This window comes from Rosa rugosa, chromosome 5 (genome assembly GCF_958449725.1).
Source record: "Rosa rugosa chromosome 5, drRosRugo1.1, whole genome shotgun sequence".
In the NCBI taxonomy this organism is placed as follows: domain Eukaryota; kingdom Viridiplantae; phylum Streptophyta; class Magnoliopsida; order Rosales; family Rosaceae; genus Rosa; species Rosa rugosa.
The window spans coordinates 16,857,819-16,877,928 of NC_084824.1; the positions used below are offsets into that span (position 1 = coordinate 16,857,819).

The window sequence follows — 20,110 nt, forward strand, 5'->3', positions numbered from 1 at the left end:
CAAGTAATACTGGGTAATAGGTTCCAGCAAATAGGTCCCATTCCAAGTAATACTGGGTACTAATACTGAGTTCAACTTTCCACAACAAAAGTTCCAGCAAAATAAAGGCACAAAACACCAAAGAACATCAGGGTTTCAAAATAGGATAAAAGACCTCAAAAGGCAGGAGTTGACAAGCAGCAAAATGCCAAAAGCCACCACTTCAGTTCTGCTCCCTTTCAACTTCGTGCACAGTACCTGAAATGAGTAGGGGTGAGCATCACTTACGTTCATATGCTCAGTAGAAAGTAACGCTAGCCAGGTTTGAAAACTAATTGAAGTTGGTACCAATAAAACTTTAGACAACAGTAGCAGAAAACTAAAGTTTGTATGAGAGTTTCCAGTGAAAGTATGCATGAAGGGGTACCCATTTTTCTACAAACCGATGACCGATCTTAATGCCAACTACTTACTTGCTAAAGTAAATGCATAAACAACCAGCAAGAAGTAGCGAGAGTGGCCGTTTACGCCATACCACCTAGGAGTAACGCCACACCTCAAAGGATGTTAGACGTCCTCCAGTCCGTATAGCCCCTCCGGAGGTTTAGGGGATAGAAACCCAAGGTAGTCACTTTGCTCCCTTCACTCTCAGGTCACCACTTAAAAACAATGCAATGTGTATGCACAAAAACATAGAAATTCTTTCAAGAAAAGCTCTAACTAGTGAAGACCCCCTACCTAGAATCCTTGATGTGTAACTCCCAGCAAGTACCACAGAACCACTCTTCAATTCACTTGAGTCCTTGATCCTATTATGAACATGTAAACCACCATCAGTCCTAATAACATTTCTCCCTTAGACTAAATCACTCAATTAGAGACTGGGCAATAGCTAGAGCTTCACCATGTGTGGGCTTATTCCGAAAAGAAAGCATTGATCAGAATGTTCTGATCAGAATGCATAGAAAACACTGGTTTGTAGTCACTTTCGAACAAAGACAAAACCTTTTCTAAGGCTTTCGAACTGAAGTTAAGTTTCAGGGCATGCTTTGCATCTCTAATCTAACTTACTGAAGATCGAGGACAGAAAACAAGTGTAAAGGTTCTCAAATCAATTGTTTGTAACAATAAGCTGCAAGTTTTGAGAAAATTTCAGAAAACTGGTAACAAGCAAGAAAATTTCACCAACAATTAGTCTTTCAGTGATTTCAAGCAAAGCTTTCCAGATTTGAAGTAGACATGCAAAGCTACTATTTTGCAAAGTTTCATGCTAATCGAAGTTCAAATGGAGGGTCAAACAAGAATCTAAAATTGACAGAAAATCTGATTCTGCAGAAATCCTGAAACAGTGCAGTAACTTCAAAATAGCACAAGTATCTCATTATAACTCCATTTTTCTTGAAACCAAGCTCAAAATGATCATTGAAGAGTCTATTTTAAGCTGTTAAAAACTGAGAGTAAAACAAGAAGTATAGGTTTTTCGAAAATCATGGAATAGCCCACTGGTTCAGCTTGGGTGTTGTCTTTGAGGCATAATATCAAACACTTGGAGTGCAGTAATTGAACTTTGGTCTTTTCCAGTCCTATCCATCCTCATGGGTTTACCAAAACGTAATAATCAAAAGTGCATTCCATTACAACCTTGAATAGCTTTAAGAACTGGAATTTAACAGAAAGTAGAAGTTCTTGAAATTGGAAAATATATTAGGGATTAAGAAAAAAGTAGAGTTAGTAACCTCCTTAAGGCAACGAACGATGACCTCGCTGGGTTCGCCTTTAAGCACCAACAATCTGGACCCAAGCTTCTTGAGGTTCAAATCCAAATCCACCAGACTCTGGAGCAGAAACCAGATTCGGTTCAGGCCGGCCTTGGAGGACTCGGGCGGGGGTGCTTTCGGGTCGGGATTCATGCAGTGCTGATCGATGAAGAAGACCAGGTAGAGGAAATTGGAGGCCTTGGAGGCGTGCTCGAGAGGAGGGTTGTCGTGGATCCTCAGGCCCTTGCGGAACCTGAGTTTGGACGAAGACAGAAACCCAAGTTCTGAAGAGAGAGAGAGAGCGCTTGGGTGAGCTTGGGCGAGAAGAGAGAGAGAGAGCGCATGGGCGAGATAGAGACAGAGAGAGCTTGGGTTAATTAGGGCTACAGATCGAGATGTTAGCGGGGAAATAGAAATAAGTTTTGCGACGACAAGAGGAAAAGGCGTAGCAATTGATTACAAAGTTACTACGGCAAAGATTTTCCGTCGCAAATGATAAGACTTAATTGCGACGGCAATTGTTGCCGAAGTAAAAAGGCGAAGCAATTGCAATTTTTTTTAGTAGTGATCTCTACTACTATAAAGAGGCCATCTTTTGGTGTCAAAGGCTCCATCAAAATATGATTTGACTAATATACCCTTGCCTAAATGAAATAAAACTCAAATAATTATTAAATTTAAATAGTCTTATTGGAAGTAGATAAAGTACACATATATCCAAGATCATTCAAAAATTGAACAATTATCTCATGAGAGAGTACTTGACCACGTTCAAATCATTTTCCGTCAGTTATCAAGAGGGTTAATCACATTAAAGTCAATCTCCATGCTTCAGAAGTTCCATGAGAGACTCAATCACGTTCAAATCAGTTTACATGCTTAAGAAGTTTAGAGCAATATACGGACCTATGTTTGCCCATGTTTATATCAACAAGGAGGTGAAGAAAAATTATTAAACAGTGAGAAATGCAAAAGGTGATTGTCATGGTGTTTATAGAAGAAATGCATTTTGATGTGCTTCATAAAACAAAGGAGTTCAAGGTATTAAGTCATTTCAAACTTCATTGTTCTTCATTCTTTTACCAATAACACGTGCATTGCACGGGTATAAAGCTAGTATATTCTAAAAGAAACTGCTCGCAACCGCTCCTGCTGTCCCAATATCATTTCCACAACAACATTTCTCTAATCGATAAACTCGGCCATCATGCGATCTAATTTCCTCAGATTTCACCCATGTACCATGCAAAGAAAAGCAAAAAAAGTCATTTGAAACAATCGACCAATACGTCCTGCGAATAACAAAACAAAGGCAATCGTAAAGCAAAGAAACAGGGCCAAGAAGAATGCCTAAATATCTAAGAGAAAAACAAGAACAGAAGACAAAGTATGTACAAAATCTGAAGCACAGACAAATTAGTTGTCAAATCTATAATTTGACAAACAAAAAAGGATTAAATTCAGTTTACCCCCCTGAGGTTTGGGAGTAATTTCATGTTAGTCCATGTCCTTTCAATTTAATCAGTTTACCCCCCAAGCTTGTCAATTCTCCTCAACCGTGTCCATTCCATCCAATTTGGACGTTAAGTCTGATTTTTGAGGGCTAAAATGGTCATTTCAAGACAAAAAAAAAAAGAATTTTATTATTATTATTTTTTTTATATATTTTTTTTCTTCTGTTTTTTTTTTTAAAATTTTTTTTTTTCTGTTTTTTCTTCTGTTTTTTCATTTTTCATTTTTTTAATTTTGTCTTCAACCTATACACCACAAGTTATAATAGGTTTATAAGAACAAAAAGATACTCTAGGTGGTTGAAAGCCGCTCGCTGATCTACGATATTTGTGATATATCTCCGATAAAATGAAGAATTTTAGGAGATATCCACAATAAAGTGAAGAAATATCTGTAAAAAATGATTTTACACTTTATTTATAAATATCTGTAAAAAATGATTTTAATTTACACAGATATTTCTTCACGATTTTACACTTTATCTGTAAATATCTGTAAAAAATAATTTTACACAGACGTTTCTTCACTTTATTGGGGATATATCCTAAAATTCTTCTCTTTATCGGAGATATATCATAAATATCGTAGATCAGCGAGAGACTTTCAACCACCTAGAGTATCTTTTTGTTTTTATAAACCTATTATAACTTGTGGTGTATAGGTTGAAGACAAAATTTATATAAAAAAAAAAGATGGAAAAAAAAAATTTAAAATGAAAAAAAAAAACAGAAAAATAAAATAAAATAAAATAAAAATGAAAAAAAGAAAAAAAAATTCCTTTTTTTTTTTATAGTTTTTTTTTTTGTCTTGAAATGACCATTTTAACCCTCAAAAGTCAGACTTAACGGTCCAAATTGGACGGAGTAGTAGAAATTGGACACGGCTAATTGAAATTGGAAAGCTTCGGGGGTAAACTGATTAAATTGAAAGGACAGGGACTAACATGAAATTACCCCCAAACCTTAAGGGGGTAAACTGAATTTAATCCAACAAAAAATATAAAATTATCCAAAATCAAATACCACTCCAGCAAAAAAGGTGTAGAACATGAAATATTCAAATAAAGTAACGCATAAAAATCTTGATCGTAATAAAAAAAATTTGAGGAAAAGATGCCAAGGGGCATAAACTACGGTGCAAGAGAGCCAAGGCACTAACAGGACTCAAAACACTGCGAAAGCAAATCTAGAAAACCGAAGATGGATCACTGCCCACAACAAAACAACTCCCGTCCATTTGATTATTTAACAGCACGACATGTTCAGATCTAGTTTTCAGATTCTATTTCTAAAATTTTTGCCAAAAAAAAAAAAAAACGATTCTATTACTAAAATAGACGTCATGCAATGATCATATTCGGATTTCTAATTGATATCATTTTCGCATGTCGTTCTATCCCTTGTCTATATTCGGCGGCTCTCCACATTTGCTTGGCAGCAGTTCCGCTGCGTAGCTTTCTGATTTGATTTTGGCCTTCCCTTGGAGATCGACGCGCAGTTAATGACAAAGTTCCTAAATTGTCACTTCGTTTTTATCTCTTCCAGCTGTATCAGTGGACGGACTCTTTGTGCGGCCATATATCATCACTCTCCATTGTCACTCGATTCATAAACCATCGACGAGGAGAGAAAGAAGAAGAGATATGGAGGGAGTAGAGCACAGAACAGTCAAAGTCAACGGCATCAACATGCACGTAGCCGTGAAAGGCCAAGGCCCGGTGGTGCTACTCCTCCACGGCTTCCCGGAGCTCTGGTACTCATGGAGGCACCAAATCCAGACCCTGGCCTCGCTCGGCTACCGAGCCATCGCGCCGGACCTCCGCGGCTTCGGCGACACCGACGCGCCGGCCGACTCGTCGAGCTACACTTGCTTCCACGTGGTGGGAGATCTCGTGGCGCTATTGGACGCCGTCGTCGGCGACCAGGAGAAGGTGTTCGTGATCGGGCACGACTGGGGTGCACTCATGGCTTGGTATCTCGGCCTGTTTCTGCCGGACCGAGTCAAGGCTCTGGTCAACTTGAGCGTGCAATTCTTTCCTAGAAATCCTCAGATGAAGTTTGTTGAATCCATGAAAGCTGCTTATGGGAACGACTATTATATTTGCAGATTTCAGGTTTGATCTTCTTCCCCCAACCCTATTTTTTTTTTTTTTTTTGGTTCATAAGATTTTAGTTTTTCCCTTAATCCGTTGGTATGGATATGTTTTTTTATTTTTATTTTTTTGGGTGCAAAGAGCTTTCATTTTTTTTTCCCGAGTTGAATTGAGAATTTAGATCAATTTTGAGCATCTTTCTTTCCCAGTTTTATCTAATCATCTAAATTCCTCTGTTTTCTGATTTGTTGGGTCAATCATTATTTCACAACATTGTTTTATGGTCAAACATATTATTTCACAACATATGTGTTGTTGTTGGTCATCAAAAAAAAAAATATATATATATATACACAAATCGTATATATATATATATATATAACGCTTCTCCACTGCGGATGTCTGTAGTTTTTCTTAGGTACGGATTTGAAGTTTTGACCCACTTTTCGATCATATTTTCATATCTTAACCGTTTAGTTTTTAGGTCCTAATGTATAGATCATTTCTGCAAAATTTCAGCCAAATTGGTGATCGTTAAGGGATCCAAATTCGTGTACATTGTTGTAAATTGCAGTTTTGGATCCCTTAACGATCACCAATTTGGCTGAAATTTTGCAGAGGTGATCTATACATTAGGACCTAAAAACTGAACGGTTAAGATGTGAAAATATGATCGAAAAGTGGGTCAAAACCTCAAATCCGTACCTTTTTGCTTAGGTGCGGATATCCACGCCTGAGCAAAGTTATATATATATACACATATCCTATCCAGAGCAGAGCTCCGTTTTGAAATTAACGTGTGAAGTTCGAGTTTTTGGTCACTTTTCGGTCGCACATCTACATCTCGACCGTTCAGTTTTTAGGTACTAGTGTATAGATCATCTCTATAAATGTTCAGCTAAAATGATGATCGTTAAGGCATTGATAACTGCCTTAAAGCTAGTAAGGTTCAGGTTGACCGATTCAGTCCGTCCATTGGTTTAAGCGAGTTAGATGCCTTAACGATCATCAATTTGGCTGAAAATTTGCAGAGATGATCTATACACTAGTACCTAAAACTGAACGGTCGAGATGTGGATATGCGACCGAAAAGTGACCAAAAACTCGAACTTCACACGTTAATTTCAAAGTGGAGCTCTGCTCTGGATAAAATCTGTGTGTGTGTGTGTGTGTATATATATATATATATATGTTGCTGTTTCACCTTTTCAAATTTAAAGACGTCAGTGTCAAAAACAAAAATCTACTGTTGAAATTGATTGATTTAATGTAAGTATTGGATATTCTCTGCAATTTTGATGTAAAATAATGACCAATCACTATATGCCTCTAATGAATCTTGATACCGCATGTATTTAGTAATTAAATTATTATTAACTGCAGTTTCTGCTTGTCAATGCATAGTTGGATTATAGTATTATACTATTTTTAGTCGTGAAGAAGAATCATTCAGAGGGCCGTAAGGGCACAAACATCTTAGCCTGAAATCAGGCCTAGCAGGAATGCAGGATACAATCAAAGCTTTCGTGGTCATGACAAGCCCAATAGTGGGGGAAGACTATCTAACCTCGCTTAGTGGTTGACTGATTATTGAAGATTCTTTTGTTGTGCAAGAGTGTTCTGTATCATTGGTCTCGACCTTAAACATAACATTTATTCCAACTCTCTCCAGCGGTGGAGGCGGGTCTAATTAGATTCCAGAAGATCATGGTTTCATCTGATATGCAAAAGTTAGTAAATAATTTTAGATGAAAATGGAGCGGGATTTTAAATGCACTTTATATATGAAGTTGTGAATAGTTTTTTAATTCTCCATTCCTGTAAGAACACCCCCATTCCCGCTCATTTTACATCATGTTGTATTACCATTTTTCTAGAGGGTAGTAACTTGACGACACAGTTTTGTTGGAGTCATCGAAATTAGTTCATTCTAGAAACAAAAACTGAGATTGCAATTGATTTGATTATGATAGACAAATTACTTACTCACCTTGTAGGAGCCTGGAGAGATAGAAGCCGAGTTCGCCCAAATTGGTACTGCAAGAGTTATTAGGGAATTCTTGACCTTTCGCCACCCTGGTCCGCTTTTCCTCCCTAAAGGTAAACTCTTTGGACATCCCCCAGATGCTCCGATCCCCTTGCCAAGTTGGTTGTCTGAGGATGATGTTAACTACTACGTCAGCAAATTTGAGAAGAAGGGCTTCACTGGTGGCTTAAACTACTACCGAAACCTTGACCGGTATGTACTTCAAACTCTGGTTACATGTTTACTGATTAGAAGTTCCTTCTTTGATGTCCAAATGCCAATGTAATGTTGATGGTTGGTTTTATTTCTCGGCAGAAATTGGGAACTCCTTGCACCCTGGACTGGCGCTCAAGTGAAAGTTCCAGTTAAGTTCATTGTGGGAGACCAAGACCTAGTTTATAATTCTCTTGGCGCCAAGGATTTCATACACAATGGCGGGTTCAAGAAATATGTGCCGTTCTTGGAAGAGGTGGTTGTAATGGAAGGAGTTGCCCATTTTAACAATCAAGAAAAGGCCGATGAAATCAGTGAACACATTCACGACTTCATCAAGAAATTCGAGTAATGCATTGCATCTCCCTGTGTATTGTGTGTCAGTTTGTTGTGTTCTTGTACCGCTGCTACCAGTGTTTATGTTCTGTATTCGAGTCTTGCCTGTCACTTTTGATGGCTAGCTACTAGCAAGCTGTTGTGGTCAATAATCATACCAGAATTGACTTTCATTGGTTCATATAGAGATTCATCTACTAGTGACTTCGAATTTTTTGGGCCACATGTTGATGCAGAACAGAAGCGTAACTAGAAGAATAACTACTCATTCAATTAGGATAAACCTTGAACCCACAATTTCTCGTACTTTTTCACCATCATCCGTCGACAATGAGATTTGAATTCGTGATCTATACGATCTCAGTTATACCAGCAGCACAGCTCATAGAAATTACAAGACTTGAAACATCATAATTACAGAAGCTATTGTTTTTTTTTGTTTGATCAAATACAGAAGCTATTGTTATGAATAAAAAATTTCAACACGTCACTTTTCTTTTTCAACTCTAACATATTATTTGCATTTATTAAAAAAACAATCATTGTATTTTTTTTCTTAAAGTTCCGGACAAAATTTCAAACTCCTTTTGCATTTTATTTTTGTCAAAGTTTCTGTTCTACTTTTTAGTCTGGAATTCACACAGCATTTGGTGGTTAGCTCCGGAGCTCTCTTAGAGCAAATGCAGCAGTGGAGTAATTGTGTGACCAATTGGATGGAAAGAGAGAAAAGTTGAATGCAGCGGGGGTTTATTGCCCGACTGATTAATGGGCCCCACCTGCCCGACTGATTGGATGACCAACAATCAGCAACTGAATTGCCCGACTGTTGGTGGCGGGCTCCACACCCACATGGGCCTGCTGCCAACGGCTATTTTTTTTTTACTATTCTTTGTGCAACGGTCACTTAATTGTGGCTGTTGGATCATGCAATCCAATGGCTACAATTAATTGACAACGGTAATAACCATTTTCCACCCTAAAAAATAATCCGAATGTTAAAAAAATAATCAGAAATTTTTTTTCAAAAATTCTATAATTACCTAGTTCCTCACCTTAATTTCTCACTCCAAAATTTTCAACAATTTTACCTCTCCATCTTCTTCCTCCATCAATCTTCTCTTCATTTCTTTCAATTATCATCCAACAATGGGAGATTCGGGTACCAATTGGTCTACCGAGGAGCAAGTTCAATTGTGTGATTCATGGGCACGTAAGACTGTGTGCCCGATCACTGGAAAACAAATAACCTCCTCCAAGTTATGGGAAAAGGTTCATGCTGATTATGTGCAATATTGGGAAGTCCACCTGTTTGGACCCAAAATGAGCATTTTTGTTTGACAAAGCGTGTCTTGGAGAAATTGAGCCAATATCAGTGGCTCACATATATATTTTCGATAAGTTCAAAAATATATTATTAAGAGGCTAAATAAGGCCTACCAAACATGGAAATGAAAAATCAACTTTAGCACATTTTCCTACTTCGGCTAGGAGAAAGCGAGCTAGACAAGAAATGAGGGATGGCGGACTAACCATCCGAACTCCAAATGAGTTGAAACTTTCCAGATTAATTCTAGACATCCCATTGATAATTTCTTATGAAGAGTGCCAAAGCTCGTTCGGAGTGGAAAACCTTCAAACAAACAGTCCAATTTTCTGCAGAAGCAAAACTTGGAAACTGGCTTGGAAACTGGACCTGTAAGAGGTCCAGCAGCATTTCCGGCCCAACCACATGGAAATAAATTCTGAAATTTTACCACAATAATCTACATTCATGGTGGATCATTTCATATGAAGAAATCGAAGGTTGAATCTGAGTTCTTAGTGGAGATAAAAATTGAGGGATAAGGGAGCAGAAAATGACTTAAACCTAACAAATTCCATTAAGTGTTTAAGTATTCAAACCTAACATTCCATTAATGTTTAAGTGCTAAAACCTAACCTATTATGAGTTGTTTAAGGCCAAATAGTGTTGCTTGGTAGCCTATAAATAGAGGCTACAACATACAACACCAATTCATTCATCAAAACATCTCTAAGATGATCTAAGTTCTCTCTAGAGCAACCTCTCTAAGAGCAACTCCTCTCTTTCTCCTTCTCTTATCGGTGATCACACTCTAAGTCCTAGTCTCCTTTGGAGCCGACTATTAGTGCCACCAAACCCTCTGTCAACGTACTTCGGTCCTAGTCTCCTTGGGAGCCGATTGTAGTACCACGACCAAAAAACACCACAAATGACCAATTAAAACAACAACACAATACATCAAAACATCTCTAAGATGATCTAAGTTCTCTCTAGAGCAACCTCTCTAAGAGCAACTCCTCTCCTTCTCTTTCTCTTACCGGTGATCACACTCCTAGTCCTAGTCTTCTCAGAAGCCGACTTTCAGTGCCACCAAACCCTCTGTCAACGTACTTCGGTCCTAGTCTCCTTGGGAGCCGACGGTAGTGCCGCGACCACAACGGTTACAGAACCAGCCAAGCAAGGGTAACGCCCTAGCAACCCAGCCAAGCTAAAGTCACGCTTTAGCAAGATCTCAACACTTCTCGGTGATGTCGCTCTGCTCAATCTACAATATTGAGTATCGATTGTGTGAACAAGAAGAAACTACAGCAAAGTCCTTACCACAAGGCACAAAGAATCCCGCGACGAGGTTGGTGCTCTCCTCGTCCACAATCGCTTGATAGAAGTCAGGTCAAGGGACACCCCCGACGATTGCACCCGAACGGTGCTGGCACGCCCACGCAAGAAAAGAGACTGTTGACCAGCTGCAACAAAATTGGAGCCAAACATTTTGGCACGCCCAGTGGGACAAACTGTGAGCTGTAAATCACACCACTATTAAGAAGTTGAGGTTAGTAAGGGGTTGTGAATCATAACGGAATAGGTGAAGTCTCTTTTGTTAATATTAACCTAAACTCCTTATTGGTGCCTAGTTCAGGTCCCTTAAGGTTAAGGGCGGTTTTTATTAACACTTGTTGAACTGTCTTCATACTTATGATCTTTCTCATCTTAGTAAGTATAGCCTATGTGAAATGGTGTCTAGAAAGGGGACAACGTTCATAACAGGTTATTGAATCCAGAAGTGCGTACAAATGGGCCTAAACCACTATGTGGGAGTAGTTCATGCCAAAATGGATTCTGCCTCTTTTGTTCGCCCTCCCCCACCTGGCCATTTCAGTAAGGTTGCCCAAAGGATTTGAAAGAAAGTTTGTGTCTAGGTGACTATACTTGGGCCGCACGTCTAAACCTTGATTCACAGTGTCTTATTGAATTCAGCTACTTTCAATTCAGACATCCAGAAGCCATTGGGAAGTCAAGCGCAAACCCTTATCAAAAGGTTTACGTTAATTGCCCGAAACACAAGACCTCCAGTTACAGACCGCACTCGCGTGCAGACTGTCGTGGTCTTTCGGAAGAATTAGTAATTCAAAGATTTTTTCTCCACACGCCATCAACAGAGATGACGACCGAACGAGGAGAAAGTCAACAGCCCGCTACTGAGGGCGAGGCAGTTCTCACCGCCCAGCCTAATGAGGTCGGAGGAGCGTCTGATACCACCAGGGTGGCTGAGGACGAGGTGAGAGCGGATGTTTTTGTACCCATCCCTATCCCAGAAAACGCCAGCCTGGAAGCGCAACTTAACATCATGCGAAAAAACAATAGTACATTCTGGGCAAAGACGGCTAAAAGATTCGAGGAGCAGCGACGGATGTCCAACAATCTGATAATGAAAGTCAGGCTGGAGATGGAGCGCAATACGGAGCTGTTGCAAGGGCATATAGACCACACGTCACGACAAGCGCAGGAGCAACATGAACAGCTCGTGACCTTGATAAATGCCCAAGCTACGCAGACTAAGGTCGTTCTCACAGAAGTCGCGGCTATTCGCAGTGAGGGATCCAATCTCGCGACCCAAGTTGCCATGCAGCAAGGCGAATTGGGACATGCCAAGGAGGTTCTGAATAAAGCATTGGGAGATCCCAACGCCATCCTCGGTTCCCTTGACCAACTCTCTGCATCCGGTAAGTACATTCCGCCTAATGCCCGCGAGAAGGCTATCAGCAGTATTGCCACACCCTCTGCAGCTGCCACCGCAATGTCTACCAAAACCAAGGACAAAGCGTTGTTGATTGGTGGCAAAGACAAAGCAACACTATCGATTGGGCCAAAGAGCAAAACTCTGAAGTTCGGTGACGGTACCCTGGCTGATCCTGTTGTTTTTACTCAGTATGATAGCGATGGGGCAGAGAATGTCTACCAAGAGCTCCCAGGGAATTACTATGGGATTGATCAGACGGGCACTCCAATCAAAATCACTGCTTTGGCCAAGGATGTGTCCGCACCAGCGATTACTCTTCAACAACCCAGTATTCCTCGGGTCGTTCGCCTGGAAGATGGAACAGCAACTACTAGCCACGCGGTGCCTCCTGTGCAAACGGCCCATCAGACGGTGGCTGCACCTCCTCCTCCTGGCCCAGGTTATGTGCGACGAGAAGAGGTAGAGGAGATGATTAGGGCCGCGAACCAGAGGCCTAACTTGGAGGAGTCCTATCACGGGCCTTTCCCACCGCACATTATGCAATCACCTTATCCTAAGGGATATAAGAACATCACGTTCTCTACTTTCTCGGGAGAGGAAGTCGAAAGTGCCGCGGCCCATTTGGTCAGGTTTCGAGTACAGTGTGGCCAGTACCAGAACGATGACAACCTAAAGTGTAATATCTTCGCCACTTCTTTGTCAGGGTCTGCCTTCACCTGGTTCACTAAGCTGCAACCAGGATCTGTCGCGAGTTGGCCCGCGATGGAAAAGTTGTTTAAAGAAACCTTCGGGACTATCGAGCCGGAAGTAGATCTGGCTTCACTCACTCAGATGGCTCAGCAGCCAACTGAATCCGCTGTCATGTACCTTCAGCGCTTTCAGATCCAGAAAGGAAAGTTGAACGTGATTCTACCGGAGAAAGAACTGGTGAAGTTGGCAATCAAAGGCTTAGAGCCCCGCCAACGCAAAAAACAGCATGGAAGCATGTTCAATTCCATGGGGGAACTTATCACAGAAGTAGGAAGTTTCGAGCACTTGCTCAGGGAGATGGACGCTATGAAAAACGCCTCGAAGGGAACATACATGCCTGGGAAGCATAGAACAGTGGCTGCGCTCAGCCATCAATCAAGTTCCTATGATCCTTACTATAAGTGTGAGGAATCCGGCCTGGCAGAGGCTGAAGAATCCAAAGAGGACGAGGTAGCAGCGCTCGAGCTCACTGGGAAGAAGGCGTCAACGCTAAAGCAGCTGAAGCTGTGTAAAGAGCCAATGAAACTCAAGTCGGTGGTCTTCACCAAACCTGAATTCGTAAGTTACACTTATAATGCGAATAAAGCTCATGAGATCCTAGATGAGATGATCGCTGCGAAGATGGTGAAGACCGACTTCGGACAATTCCCCAAACCGGAGCAATTAAGGGGGAAAAAATATTGTAAGCTCTAAAATTTGTGGAATCACAACACAGCCGACTGTGTCAAGTTGAAGGATCAGATTCAGATCTGGTTGAATAATGGTAGCTTACAGGTTGAAGCACCAGCAACAGCTGCGACGCTGGTAGATTTGGATCCTTTCCCAGACACTGGAGTCAACATGGTTGACGTAGTTTGGGACACAAAGGATCAACAGAGGCTGAGCCCAAATCGTACCACTGGGGGCTTAGAAAAGGTGATGGAGCAGTCCGTGAAGCGGAGATCAAAGTCGGCCCCACCTGTCGTGCTATGTTCAAAGTGCAAGGAGGAATGTGATATCCAGGCGTTGCACGAAGAGGAAGAACAGACCGTTCGCTTTGGTACTTTACCACCAATAAAGTTACCAGCACATTCTAGAAGCTTCCAACCAGGTAGTCCGAGAATGCACGCTGGGTCAGGAACTTCTTATCCAAGGGACTCTAATTTGTTCAAGAAATTGAAGGTTGCGAGGGAAGAAGAAAGAGCAAATGAGCGGTCAGACGTTATGACCAGACCGTATATTCCTCCGGTGCCGACGTCCACTATCAAGGAAGGCAGATGGTATACCCAGAAGAAGGGCAAGGCAGTGGAAATGAGCTCTTTAAGGAAGAGAAAACTCCAGCGGAGGTTTGGAGAAGCAAAGCGAACCTTAGAAGCGCTGGATCAGGGGTTGATTAAACCATCGCAGTTGGTGAGATCTCCAGAAGAATACCAGAGACAGGTGGAGGCACTGACCTCCAAAAGGTTCATCGCTTCGCGGGTTCTCCAGCAGCTTCCTAAGATGTCGCAACGGGCTTCAAAAACCAGCGCTCGCCAGAAGGAAAGTCAGGAGAAGTCCCTAGCTCCCGCGAAGCGAGAATCGCCACCAACCCGCAAACCTAGCGTTTGGCGGAGAATATCTCTCGAAGGAAGAGATAGCGAGCCTTCAATATTTGACAGGCTGGGGGGCAAAGACAATAGGTCCGCGACTGTGCAGTGGAGGCGTAAGAAAGTTCAAAGCTTGGTGGTCGCTCTCCCAGAGGAAGTGCCAGCGGCAAAACAAATTTCAGAGTCGCTGAACCAGGTTCCCATGGTACAGGAGCACGAACAAGCCAAGGCGGTAAACCCCGCAGAGGAATCATTGGTTGCTTTCATGGTTAAAAGGTTCAACGCCGATATCCCAGCAAATGAACCCAAGCTCAATCTTGATGATGACATGGACGAAACAGAAATGGTGGATACCTCTTGCAATATGGTTTATGTGCTCCCTGCTAAGTATGCCTTACCAGTCGCTGCGCAGGAATGCATAGAAACTAACGTGATTGAAGAACAGCAGTTGCAGATCACTTCAGCCGCAACAACACCGGTGGAAAAAGCAGTGTTCCTTGAGACTGAAGATGCTAACAGCAAGGGTTTCTTCATGAGCTTCACAAGACCCACGCCCGCCATGGTGCAACACATGCGACCTTTGTATATTACAGTGGAAATTAATGGGACTAAGGTCAGCAAGATAATGGTTGATACCGGCGCGGCTGTGAATGTCATTACTACAAGGACCATGCAGCTTTTGGGAATCAAGAAGGAGAAGATCCAGTCTACCTCTCTCACATTGAAGAACTTCGCGGGCACAGTAACCAAGACGTTAGGTTTACTGTTCCTAAAAATCAAGGTGGGTCCCGCGGAAGGCGTTTATGCGTTCTTCGTTACGGATTGTTACGCGGCCTACAGTGCCATCCTGGGAAGAGATTGGATTCATCGGAGCTATTGTGTTCCGTCAACACTCCACCAAGAGTTGATCATGTGGAACAGGGTGACAGATAAGGCTGAGATAATTAAAGCAGACCCTCGCCCTTTCCCTGTTTCCGCGAATTACGTAGATGCCAGGTACTATTTTGAGCCAATTACTCCATTGCAAGTCAGTAACATCGACAACAAGGGCCGCCCCACAGGGGTGACGGCTTCTGAGTTGGCACAGTGGGGGCTCACGCTTGCAAAAGAAGACCTAGCGAGGCCCGGCCATGCTGTGCCCCACGCAATGGATAATTAATGGATTACGACCTTCCTGAGGAAGGGGTAGAGGCCTTCCACTCCTTGTACGATAGGTTATCTTCGTACTTAGTGGAGAAAGAGGCCTATGATCGAGTCGCAACATTAGAAGTGGTTAGCGAAGAAATATTTGGAGATTTTCATTTATAAAATCTTAGAGAAATGAGCTTTTCATCTCAAGGACCTGGATGGAGTTGTCCATCATAACCCTATCAATGGCAGATACTTGAAGAAATACTTTCCCAATGTCTGGGACTCGGAGGAGTCGTAGACAGTTTCTTCACATAAGACATGGGGGGCACGCTAAAGTTTTGATCTCCTACAACCTACCCAAGTTTCGCCAGATCCATGGGGGGCAATAATGTTGGCAAAGGAAGCATCAGTTCATAACAAAGGCAATCCAGATTGTGGCATTCAAGCTTTATGGCCTATTTAGAGGCCTATATGGAATCAGTCAAGTATTATCAGTCAAGCCAATACAAGTGGCTTTGGAGCAACAACATTATAAGAGTAGTGTTGATTCAAGACCTCTTCAGTCAAGACGAAGACCTTTGACTTCGAGGTCTGGGGGGCAATGTTTGGACCCAAAATGAGCATTTTTGTTTGACAAAGCGTGTCTTGGAGAAATTGAGCCAATATCAGTGGCTCACATATATATTTTCGATAAGTTCAAAAATATATTATTAAGAGGCTAAATAAGGCCTACCAAACATGGAAATGAAAAATCAACTTTAGCACATTTTCCTACTTCGGCTAGGAGAAAGCGAGCTAGACAAGAAATGAGGGATGGCGGACTAACCATCCGAACTCCAAATGAGTTGAAACTTTCCAGATTAATTCTAGACATCCCATTGATAATTTCTTATGAAGAGTGCCAAAGCTCGTTCGGAGTGGAAAACCTTCAAACAAACAGTCCAATTTTCTGCAGAAGCAAAACTTGGAAACTGGCTTGGAAACTGGACCTGTAAGAGGTCCAGCAGCATTTCCGGCCCAACCACATGGAAATAAATTCTGAAATTTTACCACAATAATCTACATTCATGGTGGATCATTTCATATGAAGAAATCGAAGGTTGAATCTGAGTTCTTAGTGGAGATAAAAATTGAGGGATAAGGGAGCAGAAAATGACTTAAACCTAACAAATTCCATTAAGTGTTTAAGTATTCAAACCTAACATTCCATTAATGTTTAAGTGCTAAAACCTAACCTATTATGAGTTGTTTAAGGCCAAATAGTGTTGCTTGGTAGCCTATAAATAGAGGCTACAACATACAACACCAATTCATTCATCAAAACATCTCTAAGATGATCTAAGTTCTCTCTAGAGCAACCTCTCTAAGAGCAACTCCTCTCTTTCTCCTTCTCTTATCGGTGATCACACTCTAAGTCCTAGTCTCCTTTGGAGCCGACTATTAGTGCCACCAAACCCTCTGTCAACGTACTTCGGTCCTAGTCTCCTTGGGAGCCGATTGTAGTACCACGACCAAAAAACACCACAAATGACCAATTAAAACAACAACACAATACATCAAAACATCTCTAAGATGATCTAAGTTCTCTCTAGAGCAACCTCTCTAAGAGCAACTCCTCTCCTTCTCTTTCTCTTACCGGTGATCACACTCCTAGTCCTAGTCTTCTCAGAAGTCGACTTTCAGTGCCACCAAACCCTCTGTCAACGTACTTCGGTCCTAGTCTCCTTGGGAGCCGACGGTAGTGCCGCGACCACAACGGTTACAGAACCAGCCAAGCAAGGGTAACGCCCTAGCAACCCAGCCAAGCTAAAGTCATGCTTTAGCAAGATCTCAACACTTCTCGGTGATGTCGCTCTGCTCAATCTACAATATTGAGTATCGATTGTGTGAACAAGAAGAAACTACAGCAAAGTCCTTACCACAAGGCACAAAGAATCCCGCGACGAGGTTGGTGCTCTCCTCGTCCACAATCGCTTGATAGAAGTCAGGTCAAGGGACACCCCCGACGACCGGACCCGAACGGTGCTGGCACGCCCACACAAGAAAAGAGACTGTTGACCAGCTGCAACAAAATTGGAGCCAAACACCACCTACAAGCCGAACTCCTCAAGCTCTCCAATCTCAGTTTCGAACGTTGAAAAAAATTCTCAAAAATTGGCACAATGCACAAATGACCTCCCGTAATCGTATACATAGCGGCACCAATAAGATGGACGAGGTATTGATTTTTATTATTATTATTTATGTTTTAAAGTTAAATTTGTCTCTTACAAATATTTGATTTCTATTGGTTGATTTTTATTGCTTCATTGTCATTGTTTAGATGAATCAAACTCAAGGGATCTTCATGAAAAAATATCCCAAGAAATTTGATAAATTTGAATGTTGGGAGAAAGTTAAGTACCACTCGTTTTTTGTTGATCCACCATCTAATCCTCAACCACCGGCATCATATTCGACAGCTACTGGCTCCGAAAATGAGTCTCCAATTGAGTTGGATGATGATATCGTTTCGGAGAAACCATCAAGCTCCATGCCAACACCAATGGGACAAAAGAGAGCCAAAGAAGCAAAGAAGAAAGGAAAGAAGGCGCAAGATGCAGCAGAAAGTATGGCTCTTGCTATTCAAGCCATGGCCGAATCAACCCAAGCTTCTGTTGAGCTAGTGAAGAAAAGAAACGAAGAAATGGCTGCTCACACAAAAAATGTATTTGAATTTGAAGAGGCGAAAGAAGATGTAAGAATTATGGCCATGGATACTAATTCCATGACACCACAATCAAAGGCTTGGTGGAAAAAGAAGAAGGGTGATATCGTAGCAAAAACAATGTCTAATGGTTGTAGTAGCGGTTGCTACATACCTCAATTCGACTAAATTTAAATGTTGTTTAGGAAATCAAGTTTATTTTTTAATGTAATTTAAATTTCACTTATGTAATTTTAATTTTATGAAATAAAATTTTTGTGCTATGAATAAATTAAATTATAAACATAACAATAACAATAGTAATACAAGTTTGTAATTGCAATGACAATATTCTATTGATGTCAAACCAAACTTTATTCTCAAAGATAGATAAACATGGGTTAAAATTACAAAGAAAACCAAACATATTAATAAAGCACACAAACATAGAATACATTATTTGAAATTACAAACCACCATTTATTCAAATCTAATTAATAAATTGTGGTGGTTCATACTCAGTTACCATCCATGTTCCAGTTGTGCATCACCAAATCATCTTGTAGGCATTTGTGGAGGTAGACCGACTCTACCTGAAATTCACGATCCATGAATGAACGAAGATTCTGTCCATCTCTCCCCACTGGTTCGAAAGGAATAGCTTCTCCAGTATCAGGATGCATAGGCCGATCATAGACGGTTGCCATTGCTGGATTCATTAGATCAGCTTCTTCAGGCTCCGCAAATTCTTCCTCAACAAACTCATCCTCCACAATCATGTTATGAAGAATGATACAACTTATCATGATGGCTCGAAGATCCTCCAGTTTAAACAACCTAGCACCATGACGCAGTATGGCCCATCGAGATTGGAGGATACCAAAACACCTTTCCACATCTTTGCGGTAAGCCTCTTGTTTTTTGCAAAAGTGTTTCTCCTCATCTGTTCTGGGATTCGATATTGTTTTGACAAAAGTTGACCACCTCGGGTATATTCCATCAGCAAGGTAATAACCATTAGTGTACATTTTGTTATTGACCTCAAACTCAACCAGAGGAGCAGTTCCACCTATGACACGCTCGAACACATTAGATGCACCAAGAACATTGAGGTCATTTTGAGCTCCAGGGGTTCCAAAGAAAGCATGCCATATATGCGTATCGTAAGACGCCACTGCTTCAAGAATAATAGTTGGTCTACCCTTTCGACCCGAGAAAGCTCCAGCCCAGCCAGTTGGGCAATTCTTCCACTCCCAATGCATGCAATCGATGCTTCCAATCATGCCTGAAAACCTACGGCGTTGTCCTCTATTGAGAAGCCTATGTAAGTCAGCAGGATTTGGAGGACGAAGGAACCACCCAGCGTAAAGAAACTCGACTTGTCTACAGAACTTCTTCAGACATTTCAGCGCCGTAGAAGCTCCCATTCTAGTGATTTCATCACATTGATCAGCAGCTGCACCGTACGCAAGCATTCTCAGGGCACCTGTCATTTTTTGTTCAGGAAGCAATCCCATTTTTCCAGTGGCATCTGATTTTTGCCCCCAAAAACTATCGAGGTTGCAAAGATCCGTCATTATGCGTTGGAAGACATGTGTTTGCATTCTGTACCTCCTTCGAAAGCCTGCTTCGTCGTACACTGGACTTTCGACAAAATAATCCTCCAGGAGAAAATGACCACGGACTTCTCTATGTCTTTCGACATTTGGGGCACGGCCAGGTCTTGAACCATGCCCTCTAGGTGTCTCCGATAATTGATATTGCGCCACCATTGTAGCCGCTTGAGAGTTTGTAGCTTGAATCCGCTCGAGCTCTTCCATATTTTCACGCTCCCTTTCTAACAACCATTTGTTCAATTCTTCCATCGGAAAAAGGAGAAATGAAATGGATGATAGATTTCAAAAGAAATGTAGGTGTAGAATGAGAGGAATGTGTGAGCAGAGAATGGAGTCTGAAGCTTATTTATTACCAAAATTGAAAGATAAAAAGTTAGGATAAGTATACGTGTCACGTTTACATAGGT

The 20,110-nt window shown here is 41.5% G+C and overlaps 2 protein-coding genes across 2 annotated transcripts; one reads left to right on the forward strand and one right to left on the reverse strand.

Annotated features, from left to right (window-relative positions):
- The first annotated feature begins 4,743 nt into the window (after positions 1 to 4,743).
- LOC133712317 (uncharacterized) lies at positions 4,744 to 8,096 on the forward strand. Its single transcript, XM_062138421.1, has 3 exons — positions 4,744 to 5,361; positions 7,338 to 7,579; positions 7,682 to 8,096. The coding sequence occupies exons 1-3, from the start codon at positions 4,891 to 4,893 to the stop codon at positions 7,929 to 7,931; spliced, it is 963 nt and encodes a 320-aa protein (XP_061994405.1). The 5' UTR covers positions 4,744 to 4,890; the 3' UTR covers positions 7,932 to 8,096.
- Positions 8,097 to 18,605: 10,509 nt separating this feature from the next.
- Positions 18,606 to 19,952, reverse strand: LOC133711273 (uncharacterized). Its single transcript, XM_062137424.1, has one exon. The coding sequence runs from the start codon at positions 19,950 to 19,952 to the stop codon at positions 18,606 to 18,608; it is 1,347 nt and encodes a 448-aa protein (XP_061993408.1).
- Between the last annotated feature and the right edge of the window lie 158 nt (positions 19,953 to 20,110).

What these genes read in the sequence shown, in the direction of transcription:
- LOC133712317 (XM_062138421.1), top strand. Translation starts at nt 4,891, where the DNA reads ATGGAGGGAGTAGAGCACAGAACAGTCAAAGTCAACGGCATCAACATG. An exon ending in ATTATATTTGCAGATTTCAG is followed by an intron (nt 5,362 to 7,337) that starts GTTTGATCTTCT and finishes CTCACCTTGTAG; the next exon opens with GAGCCTGGAGAGATAGAAGC. An exon ending in TACTACCGAAACCTTGACCG is followed by an intron (nt 7,580 to 7,681) that starts GTATGTACTTCA and finishes ATTTCTCGGCAG; the next exon opens with AAATTGGGAACTCCTTGCAC.
- LOC133711273 (XM_062137424.1), bottom strand. Translation starts at nt 19,952, where the DNA reads ATGGAAGAATTGAACAAATGGTTGTTAGAAAGGGAGCGTGAAAATATG.